The sequence below is a fragment of the Chiloscyllium punctatum genome, chromosome 1, assembly GCF_047496795.1.
Source record: "Chiloscyllium punctatum isolate Juve2018m chromosome 1, sChiPun1.3, whole genome shotgun sequence".
Taxonomy (NCBI): Eukaryota; Metazoa; Chordata; class Chondrichthyes; order Orectolobiformes; family Hemiscylliidae; genus Chiloscyllium; species Chiloscyllium punctatum.
In genome coordinates, this window is record NC_092739.1 from 6,116,827 (window position 1) to 6,136,032 (window position 19,206).

General features: G+C 40.7%; 2 protein-coding genes across 6 annotated transcripts in view; one reads left to right on the forward strand and one right to left on the reverse strand.

Annotated features, from left to right (window-relative positions):
- The window catches only part of gatb (glutamyl-tRNA(Gln) amidotransferase, subunit B), a 68,084-nt gene extending 62,367 nt beyond the window's left edge, over positions 1-5,717 (forward strand). For 2 of the 3 annotated variants that reach the window (XM_072554629.1, XM_072555872.1), the window contains one exon: positions 4,780-5,717. In XM_072554629.1, the coding sequence (XP_072410730.1) occupies positions 4,780-4,905 (126 nt within the window). In that variant the 3' untranslated portion in view covers positions 4,906-5,717. Of the gene's footprint in view, positions 1-1,120; positions 1,214-4,779 lie in introns of all 3 variants that reach the window. The other variant, XM_072555238.1, reaches the window with a different exon arrangement.
- Positions 5,718-5,769: 52 nt separating this feature from the next.
- Positions 5,770-19,206, reverse strand: part of fhip1aa (FHF complex subunit HOOK interacting protein 1Aa) — a 192,056-nt gene continuing 178,619 nt past the window's right edge. For all 3 annotated transcript variants that reach the window (XM_072553768.1, XM_072553356.1, XM_072552582.1), the window contains 4 exons: positions 18,006-19,082; positions 16,927-17,105; positions 9,978-10,119; positions 5,770-6,988 (listed from right to left, as the gene is read on the reverse strand). In XM_072553768.1, the coding sequence (XP_072409869.1) occupies positions 6,759-6,988; positions 9,978-10,119; positions 16,927-17,105; positions 18,006-19,082 (1,628 nt within the window). In that variant the 3' untranslated portion in view covers positions 5,770-6,758. The remainder of the gene's footprint in view (positions 6,989-9,977; positions 10,120-16,926; positions 17,106-18,005; positions 19,083-19,206) is intronic.

The following is a 19,206-nucleotide window of genomic DNA, read 5'->3' on the forward strand; positions in this document are numbered from 1 at the left end:
GACAGTGTGGACTTCACCAGTTTCCCCATTTATCCTTCCTCCACCTTACCCCAGTTCCAACCTTCCAGCTCAGCACTGTTGTCATTGACCTGTCCCACCTGTCCATCTTCCTTCCCACCTATCCGCACCACCCTCCTCTCCAATCTATCACCTTTACCCCTACCTCCATCCACCTATTGCACTCTCAGCTACCTGCTCCGTAGCCCTACCCCCACCCATTTATCACTCCACCCCCGAGAACTCCCAGCCTCCTTTCTGATGAAGGGCTTTTGCCTGAAGCATCGATTTTCCTGCTTCTCGGATGCTGCCTGATCTGTTGTGCCTATCCAGCACCACTCTAATCTCCAGCATCTGCAGTACCCACTTTTGTCTGGAGCGAAATCAGAGTTAACATTTCGGGTCCAGTGACTTTTTCTGAGAACTAAGCTTAGACCTGCCTGAGACTCAATTTAATGTGAGTTGACACTGGGGGAAAAAAAATTACACAATGTTGTAGAACAGAGACAACTAGGAAACAACAGTAACTTGCATTTATATAGTGCCAGTAACATAGTATTCTCTTGCTAGATATTGAAAATGAAAAGGAAGATTATCATCTAAATTCCACCAGCATTAACCTCACATAATCATACAGCATGGAAACAAACCCTTCCGTCCAACCAGTCCACATCGACTATGTTCCCAAACCAAACTAGTCTCACCTGCCTGCACTTGGCCTATATCCCTCCAAACCTTTCCTATTCATGAACTGATTCCAAATGGGTTTTAAAAGTTGTAACTGCATCCACCACTTTCTCTAGCAGTTTCTTTCACACACTAACTGCTCTGTATTTTAAAAAAAAGTTGCTCCTCGTGTCCTTTCAAACATTCCTCTTCTCACCTTAAAAGCATGACCCCTAGTTTTTCATTCACCATCCCTAGGGAAAGACCCTGCTCATTCACCTTTTCTATACCCCCTCATGGTTTTATAAACCTCAATAAGCTAACCCTCAACCTCCAATATCCCAGTGATAAACATCCCAGCCTTTCCAGTCTACTTTTATATCTCAAGCCCTCCACTCCTAGCAAAATGTTGGTAAATCTTTTTTGACCCCTCTCTAATTTAATATCCTTCATTTAGCCAGGTGACCAGAACTGTACACAGTACTCCAAAAGTAGCTCACCAACATGATGTCCGAACTGCTATATTCAAAGGTCTGAGGAATGAAGACACGTATGTTAATCACTTTCTTACATACTGGAACCCCTAGGGTGTCTCAGTTCTCCAACACTAGCCAGGGCCCTACCATTAATTGTATAAGTTCTGTCCTTGTTTGCATTGCCAAAGTGCAATACTTTGTACTTATCCAAATTAAACTCCATCTGCCACTCCTCAGCCCATTGGCCCTATTGATCACAATCTCTTGGTAACCGTAGATAACCTTTTTCGCTGATGAAGGGCTTTTGCCCAAAATGTCGAATTTTTTTTTTCCCTGCTCCTCGAATGCTGTCTGGCCTGCTGTGCTTTTCCAGCACCACTCTAATCTTGACTCTGATGTCCAACATTTGCAATCCTCACTTTTGCCTAACCTTTTTCACTGTCCACTATATCACCAATTCTGGTGTCACCTGCAAACTTACTAAACATTGTCACCTCTATTCTCATCCAAATCATTTATAGAAATGACAAACAAAAGTGAAACCAGTATTGATCTCTCTGGAAACCACTGGTCACAGGCCTCCAGTCTGAAAACAACCATCCACCACCACCTCTGTCTCCTACCATAACGCCAATTTTGTATCCAATTGACAAGCTCGCCCTGAATCCTATGTGATCTAACCTTACTAATTTGTCTACTATGTGGAACTTTGTCAAAGGCTTTACTAAAGTCCAAGTAAATAATGTCTACTGCTCTGCCCTCATCAGTTGTTTTGGTTACTTCATTAAAAAGCTCAATCCAGTTTGTGAGATGTGATTTTACTCTCACAAAGCCATGCTGACTATCCCTAATCAATCCTTGCCTCTCCAAATGCATGTAAATCCTAACTTTTAGAATCACCTCTAACAACCTATCCACCACTAATGTCATACTCACAGGTCTGTCGTTTCCAGGCATCTCCTTCCAGCTTTTATTAAACAATGGCACAACATTACCCAATCTCAAGTCCTCCAGCACGTTATTCGTGTTTACAAATGATATAAATATTTCTGCTAGGGGCCCCACAAGTTCCTCCCTATCTTCCCACAACATCTTCAGATACACTTGACCAGGTCCTGAAGATTTATCTACTTTGATGTTTTCTAAGACCTTTGGCACTTTCTCTTCTGTAATGTGAACTGCTTTCAAAACATCAATATTTATTTCCCTGAGTTGTCCAGCTTTTACAGGAGTAATCAGAGCAGAGTACAAATAAAGCAAGAAATTGTTATGCACCCAAAATTAATTTCTTACACATTCCCTTTTATTTTTGTTGTTACTCATTGCTAATGTTCACATTCTTCCTAAGTTTAAAACTTGGTTCTTGCCTTCTAATGACATATAATGAGTACAAAAATATAAAAGCAGAGTAGATGAATGAGTGGCTGAAGCATTGGAACAAGGAGGAACAGGGACAGTCTGCACCTGAACCAGAATAGAACCAACATCTTGCGGGTGGGTTTGCCAGTACTATTGGGAGGAGTTAAAACTAGTTTGGTCGTGGAGGACGGTAGTGGGGAGAGATGGAGGGAACATGGTGTTAGTATGATAGAGACACAGCAAGAGATAGAGTTCAGCAGTGTTGACTTTCAAGGGAGTAAGACCAGGCTGAATGGCCTCTACCTTAATTCAAGGATTGTTATAGTTATGAGAGATGATTTAAGGGTGTGGATTCACACATGGAATTATAATATTGTTGCCATCACAAAGTTGTTGTTGAGGGAGGGGCAGGACTGGTAACTCAACATTCCAGGGTATAGAATCTCCAGCTGAAACAAAGAAGAGGAGTTCATGGTACATTATTACACAAGGAGTCAATTACTGCAGTAAGGAGAAACAAATCTTGCAAGGATCTGCAAATGAGACTTTATGGGTAGAGCTTAGGAATAAAAAGGGGACATTCACATTGCTGGGAGTGTATTATAGCTCTCAACAGTCAGCAGGCAATAGAGGAGCAAATATGTAGACAATTCAGTGAGGTATGCCTCAGTATAATAATATGGTAATTAATTGGGATAATCATAGTGTAAAGGATTTAAAGGGGGCAGATTTCTTGAAATATATTCAGGTGATCTTTTTACGTCAACATGTAAAAGGTCCAACAAGCACTGTACAGTACTGGATCTAAGCTGGTGAACAAAACTGGGCAGCTGTTCAAGATGGCAGTGGGGGAGCACTATAGTGACAGTGACCACAATAAGCACAATTTTAAGTTTTTGTAAAAGCATAGACTATAAAAAATGGCTTTGTATTGAGGGAATGCAGGTTTTGTTTAAATTAGGCAGGATCTAGACAAAGTAGACTGGAGACACCTTATGGGAAAATCTTCAGAACAGGGTAGGTGGGGGTGTTCAAAAAGGAAATGGGGAGAGTACAGGACCAAGCAAGTTCTCTTACAGGAGCAACAAGGTCTGAGAACCCTAGATGTCCTGGAGTATTTAGGACTAGATAAGAAGGAATTGATACCTTTAGCAGGTACAAGGGAGCTAATCAATGAAGGCCTTAGCGTAGGGGAGGAAACTTCAGAAAACAATTAGACATGGACAGAGAGGGCATGAGAAAACTCTGGTGGATAAAATTCAGGAAAATTCCAAGATATTCTATAAACTTATTAAGGGGAAGACGATAACCAGGGAAAGAGTGGGACCCATTAGGGACCAAGGGAACATTGGTAGGGTGTTAAGAAAGCACTTTACATTGATCTTCAGTCAGAGGAAGAAAGAGGTAGGTAGAGAATTTAGGAGGTGCCAAAGGACTGGAGGGCAGACTAAAGAAAGATGGTAGAGATATATCAGGCAATTACAGGCATATGCATTCCATATTATTATACTGAGGCATACCTCACTGAATTGTCTGCTGTTTTTTCCAGTACCACATTTTTCAACTCTGGTCTCCAGCATCTGCAGTCCTCACTTTCTCCTAAAGTGTCTTCAGTACCAATATAATTTATGTTCATACCTAGTGACTGATTCTCAGGAGAAATTGAGGGAATTTCACATGGAGGACATCATGACAAGGGTTTAGGGAGGAAGTGTGCAGTCTGTCTAATGACAACCAGTATAGCCACACAATCCAACTCTGATTACATCCTCTAGAATCTCTGCTGCTCTGGCTTGAACACAAGTATCTAAACTACCATGGCCAAAGCATGCAGATATACAGCATACCTTGACAGATGAAATCCAGACAAAACATGTCCCAGAAGGCCTGACCCAAGACTTAAAAGGCAAATAACAGGATAGTCGCAGAAAGTGCATAAATGTGAGAACTAGAATAGAAGTATTGGTAGGTCATGTATCCAAAATAGTAATGCTTTTAGTTGATGATTGAATGACCCAAGATTTGTTAGGAAGAAGTGATGTAATTACAGTGTGCATTAACGATTCAGTGTTTCTATTCAAAATTAAAATATAAAATAAACTGATCAGTGTCCACACTGGATTAAATAATATAATGATTCACATCCCTTAGGGGTTTTGTTAAACAGATGCACAATTCATATTGATTTTTTGAGCTAAACTTTTCTTTGTAACTTGTTAGGTTCCTTTGCATCATTCAAAGATAGATTGCCCTTCATCCATTCTTTTCACTTATTTCCTAGGTTTCTGAAATACAACAAGGAAATTGGAAAGTGTTAAATAAGCTTATTGGCCAGGTTCAGAGAGCAACACATGGCCGGGCTGCTCCTACTGTGGTGAAATTTATTTTGGAAAAGAAACTGTCCTGAAAGAATGGAAATCAAGGCAACGTAGAACTGTTTTAATTCAACCATTACAGGAAACCAATCAGTATTGAAATTCTGAATTTTTGCCTTAATCTGGTAGAATAACTTTGATAGAATTTTGAGACATTTTATCTTCCACAGGAGTCTGCTATTTGAGTCTTCATTTTCTAAAAAGTGTTTATTCATATTAAAATGTATTCTACTGGTTGCCTACAGCACTTACATAATTCTGTCTCAGTAAAATGAACATTAAAGAATTACTTAAATTGCAAGTGAACTATCTGAATTGTGAAATAATCATGTAAAGTACAACTTATACTAAATGTAATTGATTGAAACCATGATCCAACAGGATAATTCAGTAACAACTTAAACATGTATGAACAATGGCTGTCATTTTGTGTTCTTTACTGATCAAATGTATATGCAGTAGATTGAGTTGACTGTCAACTTCTGTTCAGATATGGGTCTGTAATTTCTGTATTGAAAACCTGTATAAGCTGTGTTATACTGCATATATATTGTAGATGGTGACAATGCTGTTATGCAGCTTTTGTGGAGCATCATTCCATCACACACTTGAAACTTTATGTCGATGTGTGCTATTTTCAGTAATTTCTATTTATGAACTTTAATTGGTTGAGTTTGATTTGCAAGTTGACACTCCTTTTGTCATATGAATGTTCAATATCTATTAAACATTGACTTATAGAATTGCAATTAATGGAAGCTGCAACTTCTTCTGGCAATAGATTGCAGTGGAACGAGAGAAATGCTGTTACCTATTTAAAAAATAAATTATTCAAGTACTCGTGTTACAGTGAAAGATTCTTAACTGCAACATTTCACATGAAAAGGTAACAACAATAACATTAAAAATTTATTTCTAGCTTTGATGTATATCTCTAATAAAAACCATTTAGAACCCATTTTAAGAGAACTTTAATGCTTGGAATTAAATTGCTGCAGTAGACAAAGTGAGCAACTCCCAAGTAAACTAACCTAAAATAGTATCCTGCACTGAGTCACAAACTATATTTTACTGAATGTTCTGACAATTTAATAAGTTATCTTACTCTTCAGGAGGAACTTATAAATACCATTAACCCTCAAATCCTGCATAGTAGTTTCACAACACAATGTTAAATTTAGAAATCTGATTTTACAATTCCTATTGATGTTGCAAAAAATTCAATACAACAGTAAAACCACAATTATGGTTTTTTCCCCTATTGCCGGCATTGACTGTACATATACAAACAGCTTAACAGTATATAAAACAATCTGTCATCTCCATAAGCAAACAATTTCACCGCTTTACCTCTTTTCTGCAGCTGTCACATTCACATTCTGGTCACTATACCAGACACATTTGAGATTTCATAACATGACCATAATGTTTAAAAAGCTTTTTCATTAGCAAAAGTGGCAGAAATTTTCAGTCCTCATTCATTTAATCTTTGGTACTATTCACAGCCAACCTTTATAGAATGAATATCACCAGACATTTAAAGATCAGACCTAAATGTTCACATCTAAACTTCACAAAATACCAGAAGTGTTTGTAATTTATGTGTACTCAAAAATACAATATATATTTAATTAAATTTTTGTCCGCATTCATACATGGTAGTTTGCATAGTGAGACAATTTTACTCTTGTTTTTTATGACAATAAGGCTGCTGCGTTTAAACATCAACATTTCCTAAAAGTTTCAAGCCTCAAAATGAGACAAAATTGGTCCACTCTCTCTCTTACTGTAAAATTAAGGCCTGGGAGAAATACATTATTACTTTGGAAAAGATTTAAGTAGACTGCATCAATTGCATTAAAACACTTCTTCAAACTTGTAACAATTACTCTTCACATTCCTCCAGTGGAACGTGAGATAAAATGGAATGTTCCTGTGCAATGGCTGCAAGTTCCTTAAGAAATTCTGTGAAGATGACAGCTGCATTGATCGAGTTTTTCACAGGCGAGGGAACCCAAGGAGCCACTGGCTTACTTAAAGGTGGGTGCTGTGCATTTTGAGTACTGCCTTGAGGCTTGTGTCCGTTATCTGCAATACTTTGATTGTGCTTAATTTCTGCAAGATAATTTCCAGGAAAGAAAAAGAATTACTAATCATGTATTTTTGTATTTTTCCTGTAATACAATTTATGCTTTTACTCAGTCAGCACATGGTTTATTCCATGAAGTTTTCTTCTAAATCCTTATTTGCTCAGTCCTCACAGAAAGGCAGAATATGGGAGACTAAAAAACCTTTTAAACATTTAAACTATGAGTGACCTGATCTGACATGTGCACAAGGCACTTTTCTGAATTCATAATTCAGTTCTTTTTTGCTGCCCATTGCAGAGATCTTGAACCATTTTTTGATGCAGAGTTAAGTTTTTTGTCTACCTTCATGTTCCTGTCTCAGCTGAAAGCTCTGAAAGAATAGAGTTTCATAGGCATCAATATCTCATATTTAAAGAGCAGCCATTTGAGCAAGTCTGAATTGTAGGTGTCCAAAAGCTATTTGAACATTGGATAGACATTACTGAACCAGTACTGTCCTCTCACAACCTCCTTATGCTGGCTAATTACTTTCTTCAGTGAATCTGATGGTGAACTTAATTGGCATGTTAAAGTTTGATATCATCAATTGTTTACTTATTCACAGAACAAGGAATAAAGAAGCAGCCCACTACACAATATGGCCAGGATTCACTTCAGTCAAATTTTTGGAAACTCCAAGTCAGGCGGTATTTGTGGAGAGAATGGATGAGTTAATGGAAAATCGTCATTAGTGTCAAGCTGCGAAATTATCCATTCCCCTGAAGTCAATCTAACAAAAAGTGATGTGGAGCTCAGAGATCATATTCAACACCATTAAATGATTTTGCTGTTTTTTTTGAAATGGAACAGGGCCACATGACACTGAAAGATGAAATGAACAATGAGGCAAGTGCATTTAAAATAAAAGAAGGGTTGTATTGAATGAATTAATCAGAATGCCAGTCCAAATGGATTGCACAATACCCTTTTAAAAGGGTCTTAGGGAAGAGATAACAGGCATTACTATACGTATTTAATCGTGTGTGTGTAGATACAACTGAAAGATTGAATTATATAATTCAAACACTTACAGAATCTGAGTATACCCAGGGAATTACAGAAAACAGTTTTAGCATCGATTGTCAGAAAAATAATAGAATTCATAAAAAGAAAGAAGAGTATCTAGAAACAAAATATATAATAAAGACTAGCATGGATTTCAAAATGTATAAACCATGCATGAAAAATCTTGTGTTTTTTTGAGGAGGTAGCAGAGTAGTCAATGATCATACAGTACAGGGGTGATCTCGCAAAGCCAGCATCCTCAGCACTGAAGCTTGCTGGGTTGGGTTGGGTTGGGTTGGGTGGTGTCAAGGGTAGTTTGGAGTGCAGGAATTAACAGGCACACAGGTGACCAAGCTATGAAGCTGGCTAGTTAATTATTTTTGTTTGTTCATGGGATGAGTGTTAGTAGCTATGTCAGCATTTATCACCCATCCCAAGAGAGGCCATGACAAGGTAGTGAACTGCTTTCTTGAATCACTGAAGTCCATGTCATGTAGATATGCAGCACTTTTGGGGAAGGAGTCTAAGATTTTGATCCACTAACATTGAAGTAGGCAATATTACAGGAAGGTTCCTGATTTACGTAAGTGCGACTAAGGAAAGCAATCCCATACTGTGGTGTATTAATCATTTTAAAGATTTGATACAAACATTTCATCATACATACTGGTGCTTATTTTATATTTTCCTAATGAGCCTTGCTAAGTTGTTGCACTGTATCTGGTGGCACAGTGGTTCAGTGCTTAGCACAGCTGCCTGAGCATCAAGGACCCAGATTCAATTCCAATTCTTGTGGAGTTTGCACATTCTCCAAGTGTCTGTGTGGGTTTTCTCCCATAGTCCAAAGATGTGCAGGTTCAGTGGATTGGCAATGGAAAATTGTCCATAGAATCCACTAACGTGCAGGCTAGTTGAATTAGTCATGAGAAATGCAGGGTTACAGGGATAGGGAAGGAAGGTGGGTCTGGGTGGGATGTTCTAAGGGTCATTGTTAACATGGTGGGCTGAATGGCCTGCTTCCACACTATAGAAATTCTATGATCTTGTAGATGAGTGTCCCTGTCAACTGCTCTCCCTATATGCATCTGTGGTGGAGGGAATAAGTAAAAGGTGTTAGGTGCGGTGCCAATCAAGATGTGGTATTTTATCCTGGACCTGTCAAGCTGCTTGAGTGTTGTTAGAGCTGCACTCATCCAGACAAGAAAGAAGTATTCCATTACACTCCTTTCTTGTGCCTTGTAAATAATAAACAGGCTCCAAAGAATCAGGTCATTTGTTATTTGCCACCAAATTGTCAGCCTCTGATTAGTCCTTGGTGCTACTGTATTAACATGGTTGGTGCCGATCAGTTTCTGGTCATTGGCAACCACCAAGATGTTGATTGTGGAGGATTCAGCATGGTTAATGCCATTGAAGTTCAAGTGGCAATTGCTGGACATGGTCATTATCTGTTATTTGTGTGATGTTGCATTTGGGTAGGGACTGCTTCCAGATCTGAATCATAGCAAATGCCGATGGTTCATAATGAAACTTAGTCCATGCTTTCAGTCAACCTGGGTCTGAAGGCCCGGTAAATTAGGGAATTTGGTGTATTTTTAAAACTCTTTATAACTTTTGTGACAACTCTGGAAACAGTGAAGCACAGTAAGTATTACGTTATGTAAAATAAGGTTTCCGGGACTCGTTTTAGTCAAGCATTTTTTTTGTTGGGGATGGGCATTTCCATATTTGATTTCTTGATTTGGCCTTGAGTTTTTAATCTATTTGGTCTCACTCAGGGGACTGCAAAGCAGCATTTTATGAATCTTGATGCCTCAGGCACATTATTGTTTGGGACAGGCTTAGAAGTACAATTTACAGGGGTACAGGGAAGTATAACTCTTTCAGGCACAATGGATCAAATGGTGGCATCTTATGGCTGTTAGATTGCACAAAAATTGGATGAATGTTTTAAAATAATGTTAAAATACCTTCGCCTGTCAAGACCCCTTTGTGCAAAGTGGAGATCTCTACCCGAGAGAGCAAATATTTGCGTGTTTCAGTCAGGTATGAAGAAAAGTTTTCTCTTGTAGAAGCAAACTGTTCAATTGCATTTTTTACAGATGCCAGCACCTGTGTTAACACAAACAATAATTATCATACTGCCTCTCATATTTAATTTAAACAATGAAATTACTTGACCTGAGCATCCCTTTGTCAATTTATTTTACTAGCGTCATAGAAATCGTTTCCAAACTCATATCCAATTCAGAATTAGTATGATTTCGAAACATCAGTAAGATAAGCTAATTTAATGTTCGGGCTAATGCCCGAATCGCCAATTCGCCTGCTCCTCGGATGCAGCCTGACCTGCTGTGCTTTTTCAGTGCCACATTTTTCAACTCTGACTTCCAGCAACTGCAGTCCTCACTTTTTCCAGTTTAATGTTTTGCAAAATTGACATGATAATACAGCAATATATTACCTTGATTGTATTGAACAGACTTTCTTTTCTCAGCTATTTCTTTTCCAAAGAAAATAATCAAATAGTACAAATCACTGTGGCATAGTTCCATACAGATCACAGTATTCACCAGGCTGATTAATCTTGCCCTGTTAGCTGAGCTCAGCAGGGACAGCAAGGTTGAAACTCCACATACCCTCAGAATCTTCAGCTTGGAAGATGAAAAATGATTATTCTCTCTGGAGTCAGCCAGCTAGTGACCTGTGCTGTGAATGTGTGTGTAGAGGAGTTTGAACTTCGATGGGCAGACCATGCCAACAATCAGCAGCTGGCATTAAAGGACGATATACAGGGGGAGCTGCACACCAAGATTGGAAGCCTGGTAAAAGAGAATGATGGCTATTCTATATCTAAATAATCAATGACTACAGATTCGGACAAAGATGTTATAATATTGTTCACTATTTTGGTATCTGCATTTCTCTTTTTCAACTAAAACTTTTGAAAGTTACGAGTTCTACGTTTATGAGGTATTAAGATAGAAAACAATTTCCTCATATTTTATTTACTTATTTTAATAGCTGTTAAGGTCACACCAAGCACATCAAATATGTTTTTGTTGTGTTATGAAACAACAACATTTACACAAACATGGCTCATACATTGCAAATCTACGTGACTGCAGCACTGGCAATTAGATTTCTTAATGTCACTGTGTTCACAGTGCACAACAGAACATTAATAAAGACTGAATAATAAATACAACAAAATAACCTTTTTTGTGCTAAGGTGGAGACTGGTTTACCTTCAAAACGCCCACATACTTCTGTAACACTGATTTATCACCAGGTCTGCTACACTGGAGCTCAGTTCTCGAGCGAACAACATTCCTCAAACACACACATGTTCAGCAGCAGGGAGGACACCTCACCAGCACCATGTAAAAGAATTGTCAACTATTTTCAAATGTGTTGCTAGCTGATTTATATTAGCACCTGCTGAGATTGTGCAAGTGGCTGCTGTTTCAGAATTGTTTGTAGCTGCTAAAGTGTGTACCCAAAGTCTTTGACACAGCTTCATGAGATAGTTTGTGCCTTGGTGGTCAGTTCAACGTTAAGCATTGCTTGGTGCGGCTCAGCAACATCGTGCTCAAAGCAGCTTCTGCTCCATTGGCTGGAAAAGAAGAAGTATGTGAGAAGGTGCTGGCCTCTGTTTACTCTGGGCCATTTTCTCAGTCAGCTCAGCTTTCCATCTGACTCAATTCAGCCAATGCCCTTCCAAACTGTTGACCTCCAGGGTCTACAGTTGTCACCGATAATCATTCAAGATGAGATCTCACTTGCTGGTATTTCTGATCCAGAAATACACATGTTCAAATGACTAAGTGGACCACAGTGTTTCATGCAGTGGCTCACTTCCTAAAAGGGCGATTAAATATGAGCACAAAATGCTCACTTGCCAGCAAAGTTCACATCCTATGAAAGAAAAATAAAGCCTTTGGATACACATTCATCATCCAGCCGATGATTTGGCCAAGTCAATGCAAATATCACTGACTTCATATATGAGAAGAAATTACTACAAAAAGGCACCAAGAGGATCGGTAAAGGAGACAGCTCCAGAGAGTCAGGCAAGTTGTTTGCTGTCAAATTCCCAGCCCCTCATTTACTCTTGTAGTCATAGTTCTGTTTCTGTTTGGTCACCTCTGGTATGGCACAGAACAGGAATGGCCTCACTCCCTGCTTCCTTAAAAAAATATTCCATTCTCTCAGTTTCTCCACCTCCATCGCAGCTGTTCTGATGATGCCAAGTTTGACAAGGAGACCTCTGAATTGTTGACCTTCTTCCTCAACTGAGGATTCCCATCAGTGTGGTTGTCAGGGCCCTCAACCATATCTGACTCATCTCCCACATTTTGGCCGTCACCCCATTCTCTTTCCTCCCACACAGCAATAGGATTCCCCTTGTCCTCACCTCACATCACACCAGCATCCACAACCATAGGATTGTTAGCTGCCATTTCCATCACCTCCAAAGGGATGCCACTATCACACACATATTCCCTTCCCCTTCCTCATCAGCCTTCCACTGGGACTGTTCCCTCCGGTCCACCCTGTTCCATTCCTTCTTCACTCTCAACATGTCTCTCACCCCTCAGCACCATCCCATGCAATTACAGAAGGTATAATATCTGCTTATTTAATTCCTCCCTTCTCACTATCCAAGGCCCCAGACACACCTTCCAGGTGAAGCAGCAAATCACCTACACTTCAATCAGTCTATTACCTGCCCAATTGGTTCTCTCTCTGGCTCAATTCCACCTACTGTTTACTTGTCCCTCCTCCCCGACATATATACCAACCTTTTCCTAGCTACAATTAATTCTGAAAAAGGCCCGCTGGACCCCAATTGTTAACTCTTTTCTGCCAGACATGCTGAGTTTCTCCAGCAATTTGCATTTTCATGGATGAAAGGGGCATCTCTGGCAGAGTTGGTGCCAGTTAGGCTCAGGGTTGTGTGCTGGTTGGCTGCAAAGCTGGACACCATGACTAAAAGAGCAGGATGTCACTGGGCACAAAGTGGGGCAGCAAAAAGTTCAGAACATGGTGACACTGCATGCAGAGCAGAGCTGGCTGGCTTAGAGCAGGGTACCAGTGGGATCAAAGCAGTGGCACCGTGCTCTGGGATACAATAGGCTCAGACAGGTAGGTCTGAGAGTTGAGAGTTCTTCCAGTTTGCTCTTCCTGCATTTACAATACAGCCACTGGATGCACACTACAAACAACTAGGCATCAGTATGAAAATCTGAAAGCTGCCTGCATCAGAATAACACACGGGTTAATCATGAACCTTGTGCTCAATTTCACAGCTAAGATGTCTTCTTCATTGGCTCAAGGGATATTTTGTGGCCTGGGACACTTTGAACAGGAAGATTAACACTAATGCTTAAAATAGCTGATCTCGGCTGGGGGTGGGGGGTCAAACATAATTGACCTTGTCATTTCTGAAGGCAATGGAACACTGAGAGAATTCAGGCAGCGCTCCTTTCCCAAATGACTGCCGACCTCTGCTGGAAATGCTGCTCAGTTGAACATTCAATGCAGATTGTTGATTCCTAAAATGGGTTGAGTGTTTCTGGTTTACACAGACATTCCCTTGAATGCAGCCGAGCTGCTTCCTTCTGGAGGTGCTTCAAAACTCTTACATCCTGGAATGAGCCCCACACGGCCTGAGAGAGCAGCAAGGGGTCTTCACCAGTGTGATTTGAACTGGATGGCGCCTCCTTTACAAGGGGTCTTCAAATCCATTTACTCTGTTTTATTGCAGACTGCAAAACACTTTTCAGACAAGGCCTGACACATAACATTAAAATGCTTTCTCTTACAAATTCTCTTACAAACTTCTTCTCAAATATCAAAATAATAAATCTCATGCCCTGCCTTTTCTCTTTAATGTATCAGTGCTGGGGTGACTCTATTACTTTTCTATTGAGCCCAAACCGACCTTTTGTTACTTGGTTTCCAGGCAAAGGTCTCCAGGCTGAATCTGATTTTTTTTTAAGCTCAGTGTCAGTTGTGCAGATGTTTTGGAGGGATTTTCACCACAGTGAGAGGTCCAGCAACATCTCTCACAATACCTCAACAAACTTGCCCCTTTAATTACTTAGTGGGCATCTATAGTACCTCTCTCAGCAGATTCTAGACCCATCTCACCACACATCGTCTGGGAAGGACACCAAGGCCAGAATATTCTGTAATTCACTGGCAAACCTGGCATCACCACCATCTTTAAAAGTCCATGTGCACTTGGAAAAGCACCATCAGTCCAGAGCTGCCTTGCATGGCTCGTGGTATTTTAACTGGAGGTGGCAGATATGGGGAAACGGGTGCCCCACTTTGTGGGCAGGGACCTGGAGCTCCTGCTGGACAGGGTGGTGTAGATCCAGGATGTCCTCTTCCCTCAGCACTAACAGTGGGGGGCAGGGTGCACAACACCAGGGCATGTCAGTCTGGTCGGAGGCTGGCAACCAGGTTCAGTTTCAGCCATCTTGAGGAATGTGCATTAATGTAGGAAGGTCGATGCCCATCTCTGCACCAGCTTCTCTCTGCTACCTCACACTCACCCTCTCTACCCTACTGTACCCACCTCCCACCGAGGCTCAAGCTGTACCAGTCTCACTCGTGTCTGCAACATCTTCCCTCAGTCACTCTCATACATCCACAACCTGATACTATGGACCCTACTGTCCCTCTGCCCTGCCAACTTGGTCTTCTGCAGAAACCTCCCCACTCACACCAACAATACCAGCCGTGCCAACCACTTTCATCTCCCTTAATATCACCCCACGTCTCATTCCAGGAGGAAGAAAGTGCCTGACAGGGAAGAAAAATTAAAAGGTGTAGGACTGCTCAACATTTATCTCCTCAACCCATCTTCAGACAGTATCCTGACTCTGACCACTCCGTGTGGCTGTCTGGCCCTGGACTGGTATCAGAGGCTGCCCTTGACTTTTTGCACCAGGACCTCCTGAGGAGAAAGTGAGACTACAGATGCTGGAGATCAGAGTCAAGGGCGTGTTGCTGGAAAGACGCAGCAGGTCAGGCAGCATCCGAGGAGCTGGAGAATCGGCGTTTCGGGCATAATGCCTTCATGACATTACTGAGTGGCATACAAACTCGAGGGGCTGAATGGCCTACTCCTGCTTCTAACTCAAATACTTGTAAAGCCACAGCACATTGTCAGCAGAAATTCCATACTGGGGAGTCACCTGAATAGAATCACCTCACCATAACATGGCTGAGATTTTAAGTGACCAGAGACGAGATAATGAAGTGTTTGTTAATGCTAGCAGCGTTATTGGAGGAACCAGAAAGGATAGTTAGCTCATTACAGTGCATCCAATCCTCCTCTAGCTCAATGGGATTTTGTATCTATGTGTTCTTGCTTTGTCTTAAACTATAATATTAAGATATAACATATTCTTAAATCTTTTCCAAAAAGAAAAATCTACATTCTCAAATTGCAACATGTTGATTTTCCTAAACCTTGCAGTAAGCACATAGGATGCATCAGGGAAAAGTCAGTGACAATCAATTTCTGGATTTTGCACACTTTTATATGGCCCTGGGCATTTCTGAGACATGCAAATCTTAGTCTGCACTTGCGCTAGTCACAGGTCTGTGAGATCTATTTAAATAAGGCAACAGCAAATGTTCTGAAAATAGATAAATGCAGATATTGCTGGAGAAACTCAGTGGATCTGGCAGCATCTTTGGACAGAAAGCAGAGTTAATGTTTCGAGTCCAGTGACCCCTGGAAGGGTCCTCATCCTAACCTAAGGAGGGTCAGGATTCTTAGGTTAGGATGAGGACTCTTCCAGGGGTCACTGGACGCGAAACATTAACTCTGCTTTCTGTCCATAGATGCTGCCAGACCCACTGAGTTTCTCCAGCAATTCCTATTTTTGAATGTTCCAGATCTCCACCATGCACGGTTCTTTGTTTTGTTTTAGTGCATGTTCTGGTTATCTGTATCATTGCCCCTAAGCGCCCAGAAACCACTGAGAATCTGAGTGGCCTCACAAAAGTAGACCCAAGGATCACTGAATAGTGGACAATCAGGCTCCTATTCCTATGTTTCAGAGAGTCGATACACAGCTGAAGGTCTGGAAAACCTGAAACTTGTATTTTCCCTTTGTCCCTGCTGACGAGCTCGCACAGAAGGCAGTCACATGTCCAGGGTTGGCCATGGGCCATGTAAACTTAAATGGGCTTAGAGTAGGAAACCCCATTACCACTGGTCTAGAAAAACAGCAGCTCAAAGAAAAACTAGTCAGCAATAATCAAAAATCGCTGATTTAAACAAAAATGAAATGAATTTTCAGAATTAAAATAATCAAAACATTAAAAGAATTCATTAAAACACCAGCAGAAAAAAACCAGGAATGTAGCCTGAATCATATAAAAGCTCCTGTAAATGACAGGCTCCATCTATCAAATGGAACGAGTAAACAGAATATATTTTAGTACAGCAAACTTTTTATTAACCAGCACCTATGGGACCAGGAGTGTGCCAGCTGATCAATGTTAAAATACACACTAAGTATTTGAAACATAAAGTAAGGGGTATACACATCACTTTACACTACACTTTATACTTATATTTTATTTACAGCATAAATTACTTAAATATAATGCCACTTTGTCTTAAATAAAACTTACTGACAGAGAGCCTTCTCACTCATCCCTCAACTGACTGCGTGGACATCAGAGAGATTGCAATAATCCAGTAAACATCTGGTATTCCAGGTCCTTAATGTTTGCTGGTTTATCGTTAATGCTGGTTCATAAGGTGCCAGTTAAAACTACGTTTGCTATACAAGATAAGGTCAACTTACAATTTGCTCATTTTTAAAGTCTGCTATTTAAAGCTGTGAAGTGCTGGGACTTGTTGGAGTGTGGTCAATCTCATTGTACCTGATAGAGGGAGCGAACACTGGGCTGGAAGACCATGTTCGTATTGAGCAAGAATGAACGGAGGAGGGGTTGCGGGTAACACGCCAGTCGAGCAACAATCCCAGTAAGCAACAAGTTCACGTGCAATTCATTTTCAAGCATGTTCTCCAGCTTTGACAATAAAACGCTGATGAATGGTCCTGTAAACAGAAAGGACAAGTAAGTCAGGAGAGGACTTGCAGCAAAAGGTGAAGCTGCTGCCTTGACCATCAGTGACACCAATTACATTTCCCACATTGTCTGATTGTACTGTTTTTAACTCCCTCGGTAACATCATCCCATTTACTATCACCTTTAAGGTTTTTAAAAATGGGATAGTTGAGCATGGCACCAGAGGTGTCCTCTGCCCTTGGAACAGATCCTTCGCAGAAATCAACACGCACGAGGGAGGAAAAGACAAGCTTAGAGGAGGCAATGAATTGTCTGCATCTAAATCAATAAGGAGGAGTGATTTTAAAAATAAGGTTTTGTAAGTAATGCAATCTTCGTGCTTGCAATAGCTCCGAACTGTGCTGAATTAATTGATCTCAACCAGGGTCTACAATTGGTTTCAACGATGCCAGCTTCAGGAAAGGGAAAAGCTAACTGATGTACGATTTCTACAGTTTACATTTTAGCCACGTTGATATATATTCCCTCTCCAGTAGTTTTTCTTGTGTATTTTCTGTACATGTGTATGACATTTAATGTTCTAGGTACCCAGAGCCTAAGCACCTTCTGGCTTGCATGGTTTTTACTTCATCACCATTTCGAACAGACCTGTTCCATTCTCTTAAGTCAAATTTAGATGGCTTTATATTTGCCTACATTGGAATCCATTTACCAGTTTTATTCATTCAAATAATCTAATCAATATCTCTGTACAATCCACAGGGGTTACAATACTGCCTGTGCTTCAGTCACACATTTGGAAATGTGGTTTGCTATCTCATTGTCAAAGACTTAGCTAAGTGTGTTTTTTTAATTCAGTTATTGTAACACAAAAGACAAAAGAATTCCTATATTTATACTTATTCCTATATATAACTTTTATAACATGCCTGTGAATGGAGCTCCATGTATTCGAGCAGGATTACTGGAATACATCAGGTGCACTTTGGGACCAAATGGAAATGTTACACTGTCGGTAAGTGGGGGCTCAATGAATTTCTCAAAATCATCATCTTCTTCTGTAGGAGTGCTTGGTTCAGACAAATTCTGCTTCGGTGCCGCTGAATCTCCAGGATTAGTGTTTAGCTTTGCGAGGAGATCCTGATACTGTGAAAGAAAATCATCAGCCTCCAGATTCATGGTATGCTGGTTGGAGCACTTGGCTTCAGTGTTTGGTAGACACAGACTGTCCTCCTGTTTCTTCTCGATTTGTGCAGGGCCCTGTCCCGAATACTCCATTTCCATGCCCTGCTCAGATCTGTCACTCACTGAGGTGTCCTTCTCTGCATCTGTGCTCTTTGCCATGCTCCACAATATTCGATTGGCAGGCCCATTGCATGTCTGCGTTTTCGGATCAATGCTTTTCACAGACGCTGATCTTCTGACATTTTTTGAATTGTTTTCAACAATATCCTGAGCATCGTTTTCTGCACACAATCTATAAACCATGACGTCATCGTGGAAATCTGACTCCTCGATGTAAGAGCCTCTTATGAGCATTAATGCACTTTTCTTCATCTCCTGAATGTGTTTGGGAGGATCAACCGGTTGTATACGGTTCCCAGTTTCTTCGTTAGGCATAAAAGGTAAATATGGCTGCAAGGGGTCTTCCTCAGAGCCTGGAGACATTCCGGTGTCATAGCTGTTATCCCATTCCAAGTCCAGTTGCATCTTTTCCCTGGTGGAACTGGACTTCAACCTAGTCCTCCTGACGGCAGAGTTGTGCTGGCCTTTAGCTGACTTCCTGCTGCTGGGTTTGCTGGAATCCTCTGGCAAAACGGGGCCAATAATTTCAGCATCTGGAGTTTCCCCGTCGTAAGGTGCAGACCATGCTCTGCAGTTTCTCATACAGGTGATGATGTTGACCCGAGCCTCCCACAGGTACTGCAGGTAACTGATATCCAGAGGTTTCCGGAGTCTCTTCCAATCCCCTACAATTCGTGTGCATGACACCATTCCTTCAGAACCTGAGAGAAGGAGGGAAAAAGTTAATACAATGGAGAACGTTTAGTGAGATCGTAGGTGCACAGTGTACACATAAAACAATAGGTTTGGTTCTTCCCCCAAAATATTCTCTTCACCTTTCTAAGG